Source organism: Parasteatoda tepidariorum, chromosome 6 (genome assembly GCF_982258835.1).
Source record: "Parasteatoda tepidariorum strain Cologne lab strain chromosome 6, Ptep-v5.0, whole genome shotgun sequence".
Classification (NCBI taxonomy): domain Eukaryota; kingdom Metazoa; phylum Arthropoda; class Arachnida; order Araneae; family Theridiidae; genus Parasteatoda; species Parasteatoda tepidariorum.
The window spans coordinates 72,293,628-72,308,604 of NC_141760.1; the positions used below are offsets into that span (position 1 = coordinate 72,293,628).

At 32.4% G+C, this 14,977-nt stretch overlaps 3 protein-coding genes across 6 annotated transcripts in view; 2 read left to right on the forward strand and 1 right to left on the reverse strand.

The window, feature by feature from the left end:
* Positions 1-6,553: 6,553 nt before the first annotated feature.
* LOC139425232 (zinc finger BED domain-containing protein 5) lies at positions 6,554-6,898 on the forward strand. The gene has a single exon (XM_071179174.2). It carries the CDS (start codon positions 6,554-6,556, stop codon positions 6,896-6,898), a length of 345 nt encoding a protein of 114 aa, XP_071035275.2.
* A 22-nt stretch (positions 6,899-6,920) lies between these two features.
* On the forward strand, positions 6,921-7,589 carry LOC139425230 (protein FAM200C). The gene has a single exon (XM_071179173.1). It carries the CDS (start codon positions 6,921-6,923, stop codon positions 7,587-7,589), a length of 669 nt encoding a protein of 222 aa, XP_071035274.1.
* A 1,224-nt stretch (positions 7,590-8,813) lies between these two features.
* LOC107454343 (serine/threonine-protein phosphatase PGAM5, mitochondrial) overlaps positions 8,814-14,977 on the reverse strand; it is a 46,376-nt gene continuing 40,212 nt past the window's right edge. For all 4 annotated transcript variants that reach the window (XM_016071505.4, XM_016071506.5, XM_071178513.2 and 1 more), the window contains exons 5-6: positions 14,658-14,788; positions 8,814-9,161 (exon numbers count right to left, since the gene is read on the reverse strand). In XM_016071505.4, coding sequence (XP_015926991.1) covers positions 9,011-9,161; positions 14,658-14,788 — 282 coding nt within the window. In that variant the 3' untranslated portion in view covers positions 8,814-9,010. The remainder of the gene's footprint in view (positions 9,162-14,657; positions 14,789-14,977) is intronic.

Consider the following 14,977-nt stretch of genomic DNA (forward strand, 5'->3'; position numbering starts at 1 on the left):
AGTGTTTCTGTATTTGCTGCAACACCTCTATCAAGTATGCAAATGAAGGTTTAAAGTCTTTAAAAAAATCATTCAAAATCTCAGACGCACAAGCAAGCCCGCGAATCAGTTATTAGATCGCAAGTGAATGCTCTTTATCCAATTGATGGAAATATTTTTCAAAATAATGAAGATTAAGGCTGTCCAACTGGCGGCACGCCAACACATATTGTGCGGCCCGCCAAATTCTTATTCAGCATATTTCTTTTTTCGAAATTTTATGGTATCAAGAAGCATCCGAGACTACCATTCTTGATCAAGCCGAGGTCATTGATCATGAAAAAGATCATACTTATGATTTAAAATATTTACTGTTCTTATAATTTTCTAATTGAACGAAACTAATTTCCAATTTAAAGCGCCATATTTTGCAAGTGCATAATAAAAAATATCATCATCAATGCATAGATTGTAATAAAAAGTTTATCCGAGCAAGTGATTTAAAAAGACATAGGGACTCTGTGCAGTCATCAGAAAAAATTGTATGTGAATTATGTAGCACAACATTCACCAGTCGGGATAATTTAGCAAATCATTTGAGCAATGGTAATTGTGCTCGAAAATTGGAAAGAGAATCTGCAAAGAAAAGAAAAACAGAGGACGTAATTATCTCCAGCAAGAGGGAAAAAACAGATCCATCTACATCTGATGTTCCTAAAACGGACTGTGGAAGTTCGTCTGTTAAAAACGTTCTTCTCAAACTTCCAAAAGAGACTAATAGTGTTTCTTCCGCTACAACATGTGATGAAATCTTAGATAATTCTGAAAATGTAATTGCTCTTCCAAAAGAGACTAAAAGCGCTTTCAAAAAAGCGTACAAAACTTTCGAACTCATGAACGACGATAGATCCCTGGGTATAAAAGATTTTTTACTCTTAAAAAAGAAGAAAGTATAATAATTTTTCAAAATGAGCGTAGAATCCATAAAGTTTTGAAAGTTAGCAAATGGATACACTGTATTTATGCTAAAGAAACCTATTCTGGAAAACAAATTAAGAACGTAGAGTTTAAAACTCCAAATAATGAAGTATTTCAGGAAACGAACCTAGATATTTTATATAGTTGCCGAAGCAGTTTGCCGAAACCAAAGCAATCATCAATGTTCTCAACAAAGATGACGCCCAATGCTTCAGGTGGGCCAGTCTTTCTGCTCTCTATCCCGCTATTAACCATGCGAACAAAACATCCAGCTATGTTTCACACGTTAACAAATTAAACTTTGAAGGCATATCCTTCCCAACACCTCTAAACGAGGCTAAGAAATTTTCGCAAAAGAACAATATTGCGATAAATGTGTATTTTTTTTTTGAAGAGGATTTTAAAATATTTCCTCTTCTAGTGAGTGACTTAGTGTGCGAAAGACATGTTGACTTACTCTATTTAAAAAAGGAAGATTATGGGCACTATTGTTGGGTAAAAAACTTATCACGTCTTGTTTCGAAACAATTAAGTAAGCATCAACACAAGACACATATTTGTAGAAGGTGTCTAACAGGGTTTCAACTAGATAGCAAACTCCAACTTCACAAGGAAATTTGTGATGATAGAAGTCCAGCGAGAGTAGTAATGCCGTCCGCAGAAGGTAAGTTTTTGAGTTTCAGAAATTTTAATCATTGTTTGAAAATACCTTTTGTAGTATATGCCGATTTTGAATGTGTGACTATGAAATTGGATAGCTGTACCCCTGATCCTAAATCATCCTTTACGAATGCTTATCAAAAGCATGTTCCCGTAAGTTTTTGTTATTATATAACTTGTGATGGGCAATACTATCAAGATCCTGTTGTCTATAGAGGGGAGGATGCTTCTAAAATGTTTATTGAGATGATTAGGTGTGAAGCCCAAAAAATCGAACAGATTTATAGTAACCCAAAGCCCTTAAAACCTTTAACTGAAGTCGAACAAAGACAATTTAATAACGCACGTAATTGCTACGCTTGCAATCAATCGTTTACAGGTATAAATAAAAAAGTTCGTGATCACAATCACGTGACTCAAAAATTTAATGGAGCCTGTTGCAATCAGTGTAATTTGTATATGAAAACCCCAAAATTTTTAACCGTTTCTTAGATTCATTTAAATTTATGTCTACTAGCCTTGATAAACTAGTTTGTAATTTAAATAAGGATCAATTTTATCATATGTCCGTAAATTTTCCCTCAGATAAAATTGATTTACTACTAAGAAAAGGCGTTTTCCCGTACGATTTCTTCGATGATTTTTCAAAGTGTAAGGAAACATGTTTACCTGCACGAGAAAAATTTTATAACGAACTAAATGAGGAAGAGATAAGCGAAAAGGATTATGAACATGCAATAAACGTCTTTAAACAATTCCAACTTAAAAATTTTGGTGAATATTGCGACTTATACGTTAAGACAAATGTTGTTTTGCTCGCAGATGTTTTTGAGACATTTCGCGAACTTTGTTTAAAAACGTATAAATTAGATCCGTCGTGGTATCATACCTCCCCCGCTCTATCGTGGGATGCTATGCTTTATTTTACCAAAGTATCGATAGAGTTGTTAACTGACTACGACATGCTTCTTTTCATAGAAAAAGGTGTTAGAGGCGGTATTAGTCAATGCTCTAATCGTTATTCTATGGCTAATAACAAATACATGTCTACTTATAATGTCGATCAAGAAACAAAATATTTAATATATCTCGATGCCAATAACCTGTATGGTTATGCGATGAGTAAATACCTTCCCCTAAAAGATTTTGTTTGGAGTAATGTTGTTTTAAATGAGCAAGATAGCTTAAACTTATCCGATGAATCAGAATTTGGCTATATTTTGAAAGTAGATGTAGAATACCCTTCTGATTTACATGACGATCATTCAGACTTTCCACTTGCCCCTGAAAATAAGCCCCCACCCAATTGTAAACAACCTAGACTTTTAACTACTTTAGAACCAAAAAGAAAATATGTTCTCCATTATTTAAAATTAGGGTTAGTTTGAAAAAATTTTAAAACGCGGTGAACCTTTTTTGAATCACCCTGGCTTAAAAATTACATCGACTATAATACTAAATTGCGAACTGAAGCTGTAAATGACTTCCAAAAAGATTATTATAAACTTATGAACAATAGCATTTTTGGAAAGACGATGGAAAATGTACGAAGAAGAGTAAATATACGTTTATGTTCAACAGAAGAACAGGCGCGGAAACTAATTGCAAAATCAAATTTTGATCGTCGCACGATATTTTCTACTGATTTAATGGCAATTCATCTAAAAAAAACAAAAATAAAATTTTTAAAACCAATACAGGTGAGGATGGCAATTTTAGACCTTTCAAAAGTACTGATGTATTCCTTCCACTATGAGCATATGAAGCAACTTTATGGCTCAAAAGTAAAACTTTTGTACACTGATACTGATTCCTTCATATATGAAATAAAGACCGATGATTTTTATAACGACATGAAAGATAACTTAAACTTATATGATACTTCAGGCTATGATGTAAATAATATTTATAATTTACCAATTGTTAACAAAAAAGTAGTAGGAAAAATGAAGGATGAAAACAGCGGAAACATTATGACCGAATTTATCGGGTTAAAGTCTAAAATGTACATATATAAAACAAAGCAAAACATAGTTAAGAGATTAAAGGGAATCAAAAAGCAAGCTTTAAAAAATAAAATTTCTTTCGAAGATTATAAAGACTGTTTGTTCAATAGAAAACTAAAATATACCGACATGAACTTAATTCGATCCAAATGTCACACACTTCAATCAATAAAACTTAACAAACTTGCCTTATCATTTCATGATGATAAACGTTTTATTAACAATGATGGCATTACTACTCTTGCACACGGACATTGGTCTCTAACAGATCTGAATCTATTTAATGATTCCGAGGAATTGAAAATTTAATTGAATTTTAATATATGTTGTCTGTGGTATGATAACAAAAAAAAATCGTATTTAATATTTTTTTTTGCTTAAATCTAAGTAAAAAAAAAATGCAAAGATGCTCATAAATACTTTGTTTTATATATTTATATGCAACTTTTTTTTTGTAGATTAATTTACATTAATTTATCCCACTTTGGTGTATTGTGAGGGGAGGGGGGAAGTCAACATAGGCAGAAAATCATTGATCATTAAAAAGTATCATACCTATGTTTTTTTAATATTTACTGTTCTTTTTTTTTTACTGAAAAAATGTGAATTTTTTATTTATAGTTTTTTTTTACTATAAAAGTAATTTTTTTCTGAAATATATTTGCTTGCTGAAATATATTTAAGCAAGCTAAAGATTAATAACTTACAAAAGAAAAAAAGCTATCGATTAATAAGTAACAAAATAATATAACAAAAAAACATGCTAACATTTAGTAATTAGCAACAAAAAAAGAAAAAAATCTAACAACAAAAAATTAGCAATGCAAAAAAAAAATTTATAACTATAAGAAACGAGCTAACAATAAATAACTAGTAAAAAACAACAAATTGTAGATTAACATTGTAAAAACAATTGATTAACAATTAATAACTAACAAAACAAAAGAACAAATAAGAACTACGCAAGAGATAGGACACTTAAGCAAAGGCAAGGATAATGGAAAGAGTTGGCTGATCAGTGTAAAAACATAGCCAAAGCAGCAATTTCCTTGCCTTGAACTAAATTCAGCTCCAAACTGAAACACCTTCTTTGTACATTCGCTTCACTGAGAAGTTATTTATAAGTTAAATACATTTAAACATGAAAAACTTCTAATTAATTCCGCAATTAATTCAAAAATAGCGAAGAACTACTTTTCAAAGGCGGAGTATTACATTCCCTTCCCTGCCCTGCAGTGCCAACTTAAGGTGAACAACGTGGAAACGTTGTATAGAAATAGTAGTGCCTCGCGTTGGCAATACCAGGCGGGGAGACAAGGAGGGAAGAGAGAAACATTTCAGATAAGCAAAACCTACCCGCAATTGGTTAAAAATAAAGACCGATGCGGCCTTTGTTGATTTTGAAAAAGAAATTGAGAGCTTGCACTCGTCAACTCTCCGCTCCCTTCCATTGATGATCTTGATCTGACTGGTTGTGATGAATGTTAGGTTCTCAGATAAGCTTGCAGATTTTGGATATGAAGTTAACCTCTCTTGTACCGTAGCTATATTTTTTGGGGAACGTGTGAAAACTAATTTTATTGTTGATTGTGAATATTCGATGATTGTAACGATGAGTAAGAAACGGAAGATAGCCAGTGAGAAGCGAGTGTTCCAGGACGGTTGATTGATTGATTGTAGAGTTTAATGGCACAAGATCCAAAAGAGGATATGCTGCGCCAAACAGTTCGTTAATGCAGCTTAAAACGTAAAATGCTTAGCACATTTTTATTTCTATAAAATACATAAAGGTAATAAAACCGTCAATAAGGAGACGAATTTATTTAAAAGTCACTAAAATCCAATAAAAGGTGTATTTATATAAGGTAAAACGGTGAATGGATAAATAGGAGTGAATAAAATCAGATAAAACCTTCTATATACAATATAAAATACCAATAGCTCGCAGAAATGCGAAAATGTTAGGATGATGAATTTCACCTAACAAATCCTTCATACATAAAATAGTGCTATTAAAAAAGGTAATACGATGTTGGTTAAAACAGGGACAAATAGTTAAAACGGGATGAAGTGTAAGTAAAACGTTACAAGTGTCGCATTTGGAGGTTCTCCAAATAATAGGTGAAGATGGGTGAATCGAGTGTGGCCGATTCTGAGACGAGTAAGCTTTACATCTGCAATACGTCGACGCAATACTGGTATATGATTGAGATCAGATTTTATATTATATAGTTTATTTTGAGTTTGAAGATCCCAATGTTATTGCCAAAGAGATACGATAATCTGCCGAATATGTAATTTAATATCGAGTATGGTACAGAAATTGTTAAGGCAGAGTCAGCCAACTCATTTCCTGTTATACCGACGTGACTTGGTATCCAACAAAATAAAATGTCAAATCCTTTCTTATGAAGGGTGATTAATAAATGATTGATGGAGCATAAAATTGGATGAGTATTACTGCGAAACTTTTCTAACTGCTTCAATACGTTCATACTATCAGAGTATATAAAATATTTTCGTTCAGAGCGTGATGAAATCAGCCGCAATGCCAAAAGAATGGCAACTGCTTCAGCAGTGAAAACAGAACAAATATCTGGGATCCTGTAGCTATACGTGTCATCAACGATTATGACACCACAGCCTACATATCCAAGAGATTTTGAACCGTCAGTAAAAATAGGCATATACTCAGAATATTGGTGACTATGAGAACTGAATTGTTCCAGGACGGCTGGGAAACCCAATATTTAATCACGAATAGAAAGGACAAACTCCAGTGCTTGATTTGTATGCTAGCTGTGTGCAAAGAATATAATGTCAAAAGGCATTAAGCGAATCTTCGCGAAGGGAACCACAGTAAATACGAAGGAGAAGCAAGATCTCTGATAGTTTCAGAACTGAAATCAAAACTATAAAAACAAACTGGGATGTTTACTCAAGTAAAATCTGATCAGTACAATGCTTTGCATGCAATTTCACTTAAGCTTGCTAAAGCGAAAAAACCTTACACTGATGGCGTCGTTGTTAAAAAGTGTGCTGTAGAAATGGCAAAAGCGTTTGGTGATAGCAAAATGGCTAAGCATTTTGACTCAGTTCCAGCTTCTCATCAGACCGTCCAACGAAGAGTTGCCGAAATGGGTGACCAAATACAACAGAAATTGACCTGCGAGATTGAAAAATGCTGCTATTTCTCCTTGTATATCGACGAGAGTACAGATCTGTCGGACGTTAGTCAACTCTTGATTTTCATTGGCACTGCTAAAGAAGATTGAAATCAAAGAGGAGCTCCTTACCATGTGTTCTCTTCACTCCACAACAAAGGGTAGGGACATATTTGAAGCAGTGATGAAAGCGGTCAACAGTGTCGGAGGTTTTGAAAAGTGTTCCGTCCTAGCTACAGACGGTGCAAAGACAATGGTAGGAACAAAGATAGGATTGATTGGATGTTTGAGAGAAAATGGAATGAAATGCCCTGCACTTCATTCCATTTTCATCATTCATTCATTTTATTGCAACATTCACCAGCATGCTTTATGCGGGAAATCGGTGAAGCAAACTGAAACCCTCAAAAAAGTTTTGAAAGTCATCGACATGATCAGAGGCGGCAACAGGGCTCTTATGCATCGGCGGCAGTTCCGCAACTTTTTGGAGGAAATTGAAGCAGAATACGGAGACCTGCTTACGTACAATCAAGTTAGGTGGTTTAGTGCCAGAAACTCCTCTCTTTTCCTTCACCACTTTTTTCCATCAGAAAACCTTGAAGAAAAACTTTTAAGCATGGATTTTTCACGTCACCTAGCATTTCTAACTGATATTACTGGCCACCTTAACCATGTAAACTTAAAACTACAAGAAAGAGGCCAACTGGTGTCTGACCTAATGGCACACAGCAATGGGTTTAGTTGGTTAGTTGGATTTTATTGGCACAAGAGCCAGAAATGGCTATACTGCGCCAGGCACTAGGTTAAAAGTCGGTCTCTAGGTCAGACTACTGTATTATTTTAAAGCAGAGAATATAATCCAATAGTTTTGATAAACTTTAAAAGGTTGTGATGTATAGGGTCACCAAGTAAAGATTGAAGATTAGGATAAAAGCTGCCAAAAAGTTTGTTCCTCAAATGTTTGAATCGTTCGCAGTCGGTGCAATGGGTTTAGAAACAAGCTGAAAATTTTCCATGCAAGTACGGGAAAAATAACTTATCTCACTTCGCCAGCTGCAGTCGTTTAGCGTCAGTGTAAGCTGGATTTTTCTGAATTTTGCCCTGAATTGCAGACAATTATTGATGAATTCAACACGAGATTTTCAGAGCATCAAGAATGACGTAGTTCTGTTTAGTAATCCAGCCACCGCAAGCATTGAAGAACAACCGGCCAACCTACAATTAGAGTTCTGCGATCTCCAGGCTGACCCGTTCTTTCAAACAAGAACCGAAAGGATACTAACTAAAGAACTAAAGATCCAGTTCATGAACCTATGCAAGGTAATTTTGGACGAAATTTATTGAGTAGCTGGAGAAGCTACAATCAAGTACTTAGATCCAAGAGTGCTACTCCTGGTCCCTCAACCAGCCATTCAGAAGCGCAGGAGTCATCTCTAGTGGCAGAAAATATTCTGGACAACGAGGGTAACCAGCGGAGGAGAAAAATGCCACAGGACAATAAAAATAAAATAAAGCAAACAAAAGTAGGAAATAATAATAATAGGATATGGATATATTTATTTAGCTTTTTTGTTTGTTGAAAATATTTATACAGATGAATTAAAATAAGCTATGAGCATTTATAAACAGGTTCATTTCATTGACCTTTTTTTATGTGTGTTCTAACACAGAATTAATAAATAGCCTTTACGTGACTGATATTTCAACATTTATAGTTAAAACAATTTCAAGCTCTTTGGATTTATATTTGTACCAGTCAAGAGTATAGGTATATAATCAGATTTATGTTTTTATATGTTTCTTTTACATGTTATTTTCATTTGAAATCGTACCAATTTTAAATACAACAGGGTTTGCACTATAGTGACTTTCAGGGTTTCTTTATATTTCATCCTTCACTTTCAGGGATTTTGTTACTAAGTCACTATCGCCCCTAATTTTAAAAAAAAAAATGAAATTATTCTATTTCAGAATAATTTTGTGACAATTAAACATTTTTATCAGCTAGTTCAGCAAAACTAAAGGCTTAAAATAAAATATATTTATTGATAGTACACAATTTATAACAATTAAGCATCATATAGCATAATGTATATTTAAGTAATAATTACTTTTCTCATAATTATTATGTTTTAACACTAAAGCTTAAGCACAATTTTATTGAAATTGTACACAAAATGTTTAAAAATTTGCATTTTAACAAAATATATTTTATAACTTTTATCAACTCCGAGTCATTTTATCTGCAGGCAAGAAACCTGCATCACCATAAGATTTAACTGCAACATTGCCATTAGGAAAGATAGTTGTCCACGTAATGCTACAATGATGCAAAGAAAACCGTAACCATGCCTCTGGTGGAACCTGAAGCAATCTGAAAACAAAACAAAATTTTAATAATTATTTAATTATATAAGCCTAACAGAGCACTTTTTACTTTTCTAACAAAATTTACAAGGGAAAAAAAAGATTCTTAAAAGTTTTTTTCCCCTCAAATTTATATATTTTTGTTACTTGATTTTAAATACTGAAAGCGAAATAATATATTATATTTTACTGTAAGTCAGTATTTTACTTAAGTTTACTTTAAGTAATATATTATATTTTACTTTAAGTTTCAAAAAATAGGGTAGAGGGCTCTAAAAAATAAATTTCATTAAGTTATTACCTAAGGTTATTGTAACTGGTTTAAAAAAAGTCACCTTTTAGTTAGTAAATGAATTTCCTAATTATATCGAAATCAGTTTAAACAGATTTTGCTATTTAAAACTTTTTGATATGTCTGTATTAACTATTAATTTTCTGTACTTTTCCTTCAGAAAAATGTCTACTGGAAAAACTAAATTTCAGCTCTCATGGCTTGAAGTTATCGATAAAAATGGAGCTTTACTAAGTAATTGGAGTCAAGAAGGTAAAGCTGGGTATACAGTAATCTGTGTAACAGTTGTGTGCAATTTTCGAATAGTCGAATTTCCCAACTACTGCAACATTCTAATGGGAAAAAGCATTAGCTGGTGATTCAGAGTAATTCAAGGAGTTAAAAGATTCTGCATAATTAGCGGTTATTGAATTTGTTTCTGATATGATTCCAATTTTGGATTCCTATTTAGCACTTTTTTAAACAGAAGGATCTCTGATGCATCTTTTATACAACAGAACCAATGAATTGTTACAAAATATTATGATCAAATTTGTGAAAGAAAGCTGGCTTGCCTTTATACGACATTAGCATTGATGATGCGGCAAACTTGAAACTTCAAGACATTAACGTAAGAGTACCTGCCAAAGGGACAGTTTTAAGCTTAAGGAACCAGACCATAAGCGTCTCAGATTTGAATTTAAAAAATTCCTTGTAATATTGACAAAATTTATACGAGAAAATCTCCCCATTTGCATACTTGGTAATTACCCCGTAATTTCTGGAGGATTTCCGGAAAATAAACCTGATAGCTAATTTCTATTTTCCCTCCGATGACGTCACATAATCGTATTCCGCACCTCTTTCACGCCAGTTCTCTCTCCTCCAGTAAAAAGCATAAATTATATGTTATAAAAGCGGAAACTCTCTTTGTGAATTTTTTAATTCAGCACAATCTACCTTAATCAGTTGCTGACCACGGAGGTCCGTTATTTAAACGCATGTTCCCAGAAAAAAATTGTTTTGACAGATGTGTACTACTATTTAAAGAAAAGCGCAAAGAGAATTCAGCTTTTAAAGTTCTGCGAAGAACTGTGTAACCTCGAAAACAGCAAGGTTCTCAAATATGGGGCTACGAGGTGGCTAGCAATGGGCTTTTAGGTATTTTAGGGGCAGTCACCAATGGGCAATCGTATTTTAGAGAAGTGGGATGCCTTAAAGAAATTTTTTTTGTGAGGAAGATCATGGCTCTTCAGAAACTTTCATACAATTGAAGAATATTTTTGAAGATAAATCAACTCAACTCTACCTTTGCTTTTTACAGTCTATTATTCCATTGTTTGAATCATGTCATCAAATTTTAGATTTTATTATTCACCTGCTGATCAGAGAAATGGGTTTTATGAAATGTTTTGTTGGGTGCCAAGTCACGTTGGCATACCAGGAAACGACCTGGCTGATTCTTGTGCATGGTCTGCCACTAATCTCTTGCCATTATCTGTGCCTTTCATGGATGTTAAGCTAATTATAACATCTTTATGACAGCAAAGGTGGGATAACCAAACTCTCAATAAGCTACATAATGTTTAAACCAATTTGGACCATTTGCCTGTGCTGCGCCTGCGTAGTGCAGATGTTAAGCTTACTCGACTGCAAATCGTTCACACTCGGCTAACACATCTTCATTTACTATTTGGAGAGCCTCCTCCTCAATGCAATACATGTAACATTCCTCTAACCATTCATCACATTTTAATAATTTGTCCATGTTTTAACCCACAACGTTTTACCTTTTTTGGGAGTACCATTTTATGCCTACAGGATTTGTTGGTTGACATTCATCATCCTAACATTTTTGCGTTTTTATGTGATATTGGTATTTATAACTGCTTATAAAAGTTTTTATCGCATTCACAATATCAATTCAATTCATGTAATACAATGATGTTGCAGCAAGCTCCATTAATTCATAGATATTAGAGAACTTATTATTAAGCAATATTTTGTCTAGATTTATAAAACCAGCATGTATAGCAAATGTAAGTTTTTTTTTCTTTTCCGCATTACACTCCTGAAATGACTCCTAAAACTTCTGATGTTTTTAATCATTGCTTCTAAAACTTTTCTACTAATTGCATTTCTTAAAGGATGCGGAAGAGTTGCACCCTATCATGAGGAAAGACTACACTGACAGTGCTGTAACGAGATTGTGCAAAAAAACGAAACCTCTTCATCTTACAGATAAGGAAGTTGACACAAGTGTCAGAGAATGGCAAACTTATCATTTGGAAGAGACATCGACAAACTTTGTGATCAGTTCACTTCTCTCACTCACTCTTAAAATTCTGCTGTTAAGTATGAAAGAGTGGACAGTTATTGGGCCAAAATGCTCAAACTAACTGACAAATACACTGGTGTACAAAAACGTATCTTTGTTGGTAAGATCCTGCCTCTCTCTTTCACATGGCACTGCAGATGTTGAGAGAGGATTCTTAGTCAACAATGCAATTTTATCACCAAAAAAAGATCTAGTTTGTCTGAAAAAGTAATTATTGGCCTAAGATGCAGTTTGGAGGCATGAAAACAACATTTTAAACATTCCTATAACTTTCTCATTATTAAACTCTGTAACAACAGCACATTCAGCATATAAAGAAGAGAAAGAAGCTGTTCAAGTTAAGATAGACACAAAAAAACGATTGCTATCAGAATCGGAACAATTGCGGAAAAAACAAAAGATGCAAAAGAAAAGTTGCATAATTGTGAAATCCTTAAAAGATGAATGGAGTCTTTCCCAGAATTTACTGCAGGAGGGTAATGCTCGCCAACAAAAAGCACTGAAAACTAAAAACTTTAATGAAATGAGAATTGCTTCTGCATTCATAGAATTCACAACTAATCAGGTTAAAATATTAACTGAAAAGCTTGCAGAAGCTAATAAATAACAATAATACGCATATGTATTGATTCTAACTGAGTTATTCCCTCTTAGTATATTCTAGTGCATTATATTCATATTTGTATATACTCAATTCGAAATTTTAATTCGATTCGCTGTATTCATTAGCTCACGTGTTGCAAAGATGAGGAGAAAAATATTCATATAATATTACCAACATTATTACTTTTTTTCTTAACTCTGATGTTGTGTACTTAATTGTTTTTATTCAGATTTTCTAGAAATATTTGAAATATTTTGCTGGTTCTCAAAAATTTTTAAAAATCTAATTACTTTGTTAATTATCTATATAATTATTATTTTAAAATGTATAACACTATATTCTGATACAAGTCTACTGTTTACTCAAATATATTAAGGAATATATTCCAACCTGTCAAACAATTTGGCTATAATCAGTATACTTTTTTCCTCAGTTAGATTATCTAATAAATCATTAAGTTTTAAAGCCAAGATAAGGCTTTGTAGAAATGTTCTTGAATAACACATATATAAAAAATGTTCAATGCAAATTTAGAACCTATATTTTTTAAACAAAATATTAGGGATTCTTATACTATTTTCAAAATACTTATATAAAATTCCTATAATTTCTTAAATGACTTCCTATATTTCCTATTATATTTTTGCTCACAGTCACTTCTAGGCCTACAATACTTTTATAGTACCTTTGACATTATCAGATTTTCAATAAAGAAATTTTGTGGAAAAAAATTCCAATAAGTACATAGATTTTTTTTTATAATTTTTTTTAGCGTAACTTATCTATTTTGATATGGGATTAAAAATGAATATTTTAATATAAATATATGTAGATTAAATATTTATTTTGTCATTTTAAAATTCAAAAGAAAAAAAAGAAATCACAATTTTAAATGAAAATTATGGTTTGCGAATTGAAACGGATGCGAATGAATTATGGTTTTAATAGTTAAAGTATTCTTTAAATTATCTATTTCATCTAGTCTTTAAATTTCAATCATGCATTTGTTTCATAATGGTTGCTATGTATTATGAAAAATTGTTTTAGGTAGTTAGGCTTCTAAAATATTGTTATAATATAGTTTTAATATTAATTTAATTTTGATTAAACATTTATAAAGTTTTTCTTAATCAAAAATCAAATTAATTGCATTAAATTATTAACAAACCAGCTCTAGATATTAAGTTTGTATATTTTATTCTAATAACTTATTTAACTCCATATATTGAAAGATTTTTATCACTTCTACATCCTACTGTAACTCCGCCCTTGTATGGATCTTCGGATCCTGCAGGTCCTAAACCCAAATAAAGGAGGAGAGTTGAATGAAGGGTTTCCTCTTCCCAGTAACCAATGCTGGCAAAGAGTAAGAAAACCCTGAGGCCAACAAAACTGAAGAAAGCTGCAGGAAACGATTGCATTGCTCCTTAACTTCTGAAAACTAACCTTGAAACCAGCTCCATATGCATAGAAAAGCTCGTAAATATCCTCTGGAAGTATGAAAAAGTACTAAATCAATCGAAAGAGGCAATCTTTGTTGAATTACCAAAAAAGAAAAACCTCACAAGATGAGAGAAATGGAGAGGCCTAACTCTCCACTCGATACTTGAAAGGATATTTTGTAAAGTCTAAAAATCTGAAATCGAAGTACATTTACAAGTAGAACAAGCTGGTTTTTGTTCTGGAAACAAAACATAGCAAATTTTTGTATTTTGGAATATAATTGAAAAGGAATATAACAGATAAAAGCTTAGAAAGGAATTCAGCTTGATAGCTAAATTTTATTGACTTCCGAAAGGCTTTTGATTCAATCGCTCTATAAAATTCCAGAAAAATTTATTAATATCATTTGAGGGCCTTTATGATGGAACTAAGTACACATTGAGGTAGATGGAAATCTTACAGACTACTCCTTTGACATTCAAGCAGGAATAAGACAGGGATGCCTATTATCTGAATTTTTTTTGTCATAGTTGCCATTGATTGTATTATGAAGACTACAACCAAAAATGAAAAAAAAAAAAAAAAAAAGAGGGATCTGAAGGCATTTTAACATAGAGAAACAAGTCTCTCCTTTAAAAAAGCCTTGAAATTGTAATTATTATTATTATTCATATAAAACAACTTAAATGTCAACATCCATCCAATGAAGTTCAAAAATATTACTACAACCAGTTTTAAGGGTTTTTAAAGTTTTAAAACAACTTTAAAATTGTAACAGTCATAAAAATTTCTTATCAATGATAATTGTGTAGTAGTAATTAAAAAATATATACATAAATGTTCTTACCTACAAACAAAATACCTTATAACATTAGCATGGCAGACTATTATTTCATAACTGTCAGATTTCTGGCCTGGATCGGCACGATGGAAATATTTTCTAAATGCAGCTTCAATTCTAGCACCATCTTGGAAACTCTAAAATAAGTTGAACAATAAATAATGACGACTTATATTTTTATAACAGTTTGTAACCATCATACTAAAAGTTGAAATAAACAGAAACTTTTAGTGTAACAAAACATAATAAATAACTGATTTTTGCTAGTCAAAGGCGCATTCTAGTGTGGTGGCCACAGGTTACTACGAGTTCAATCTTTGCATTCT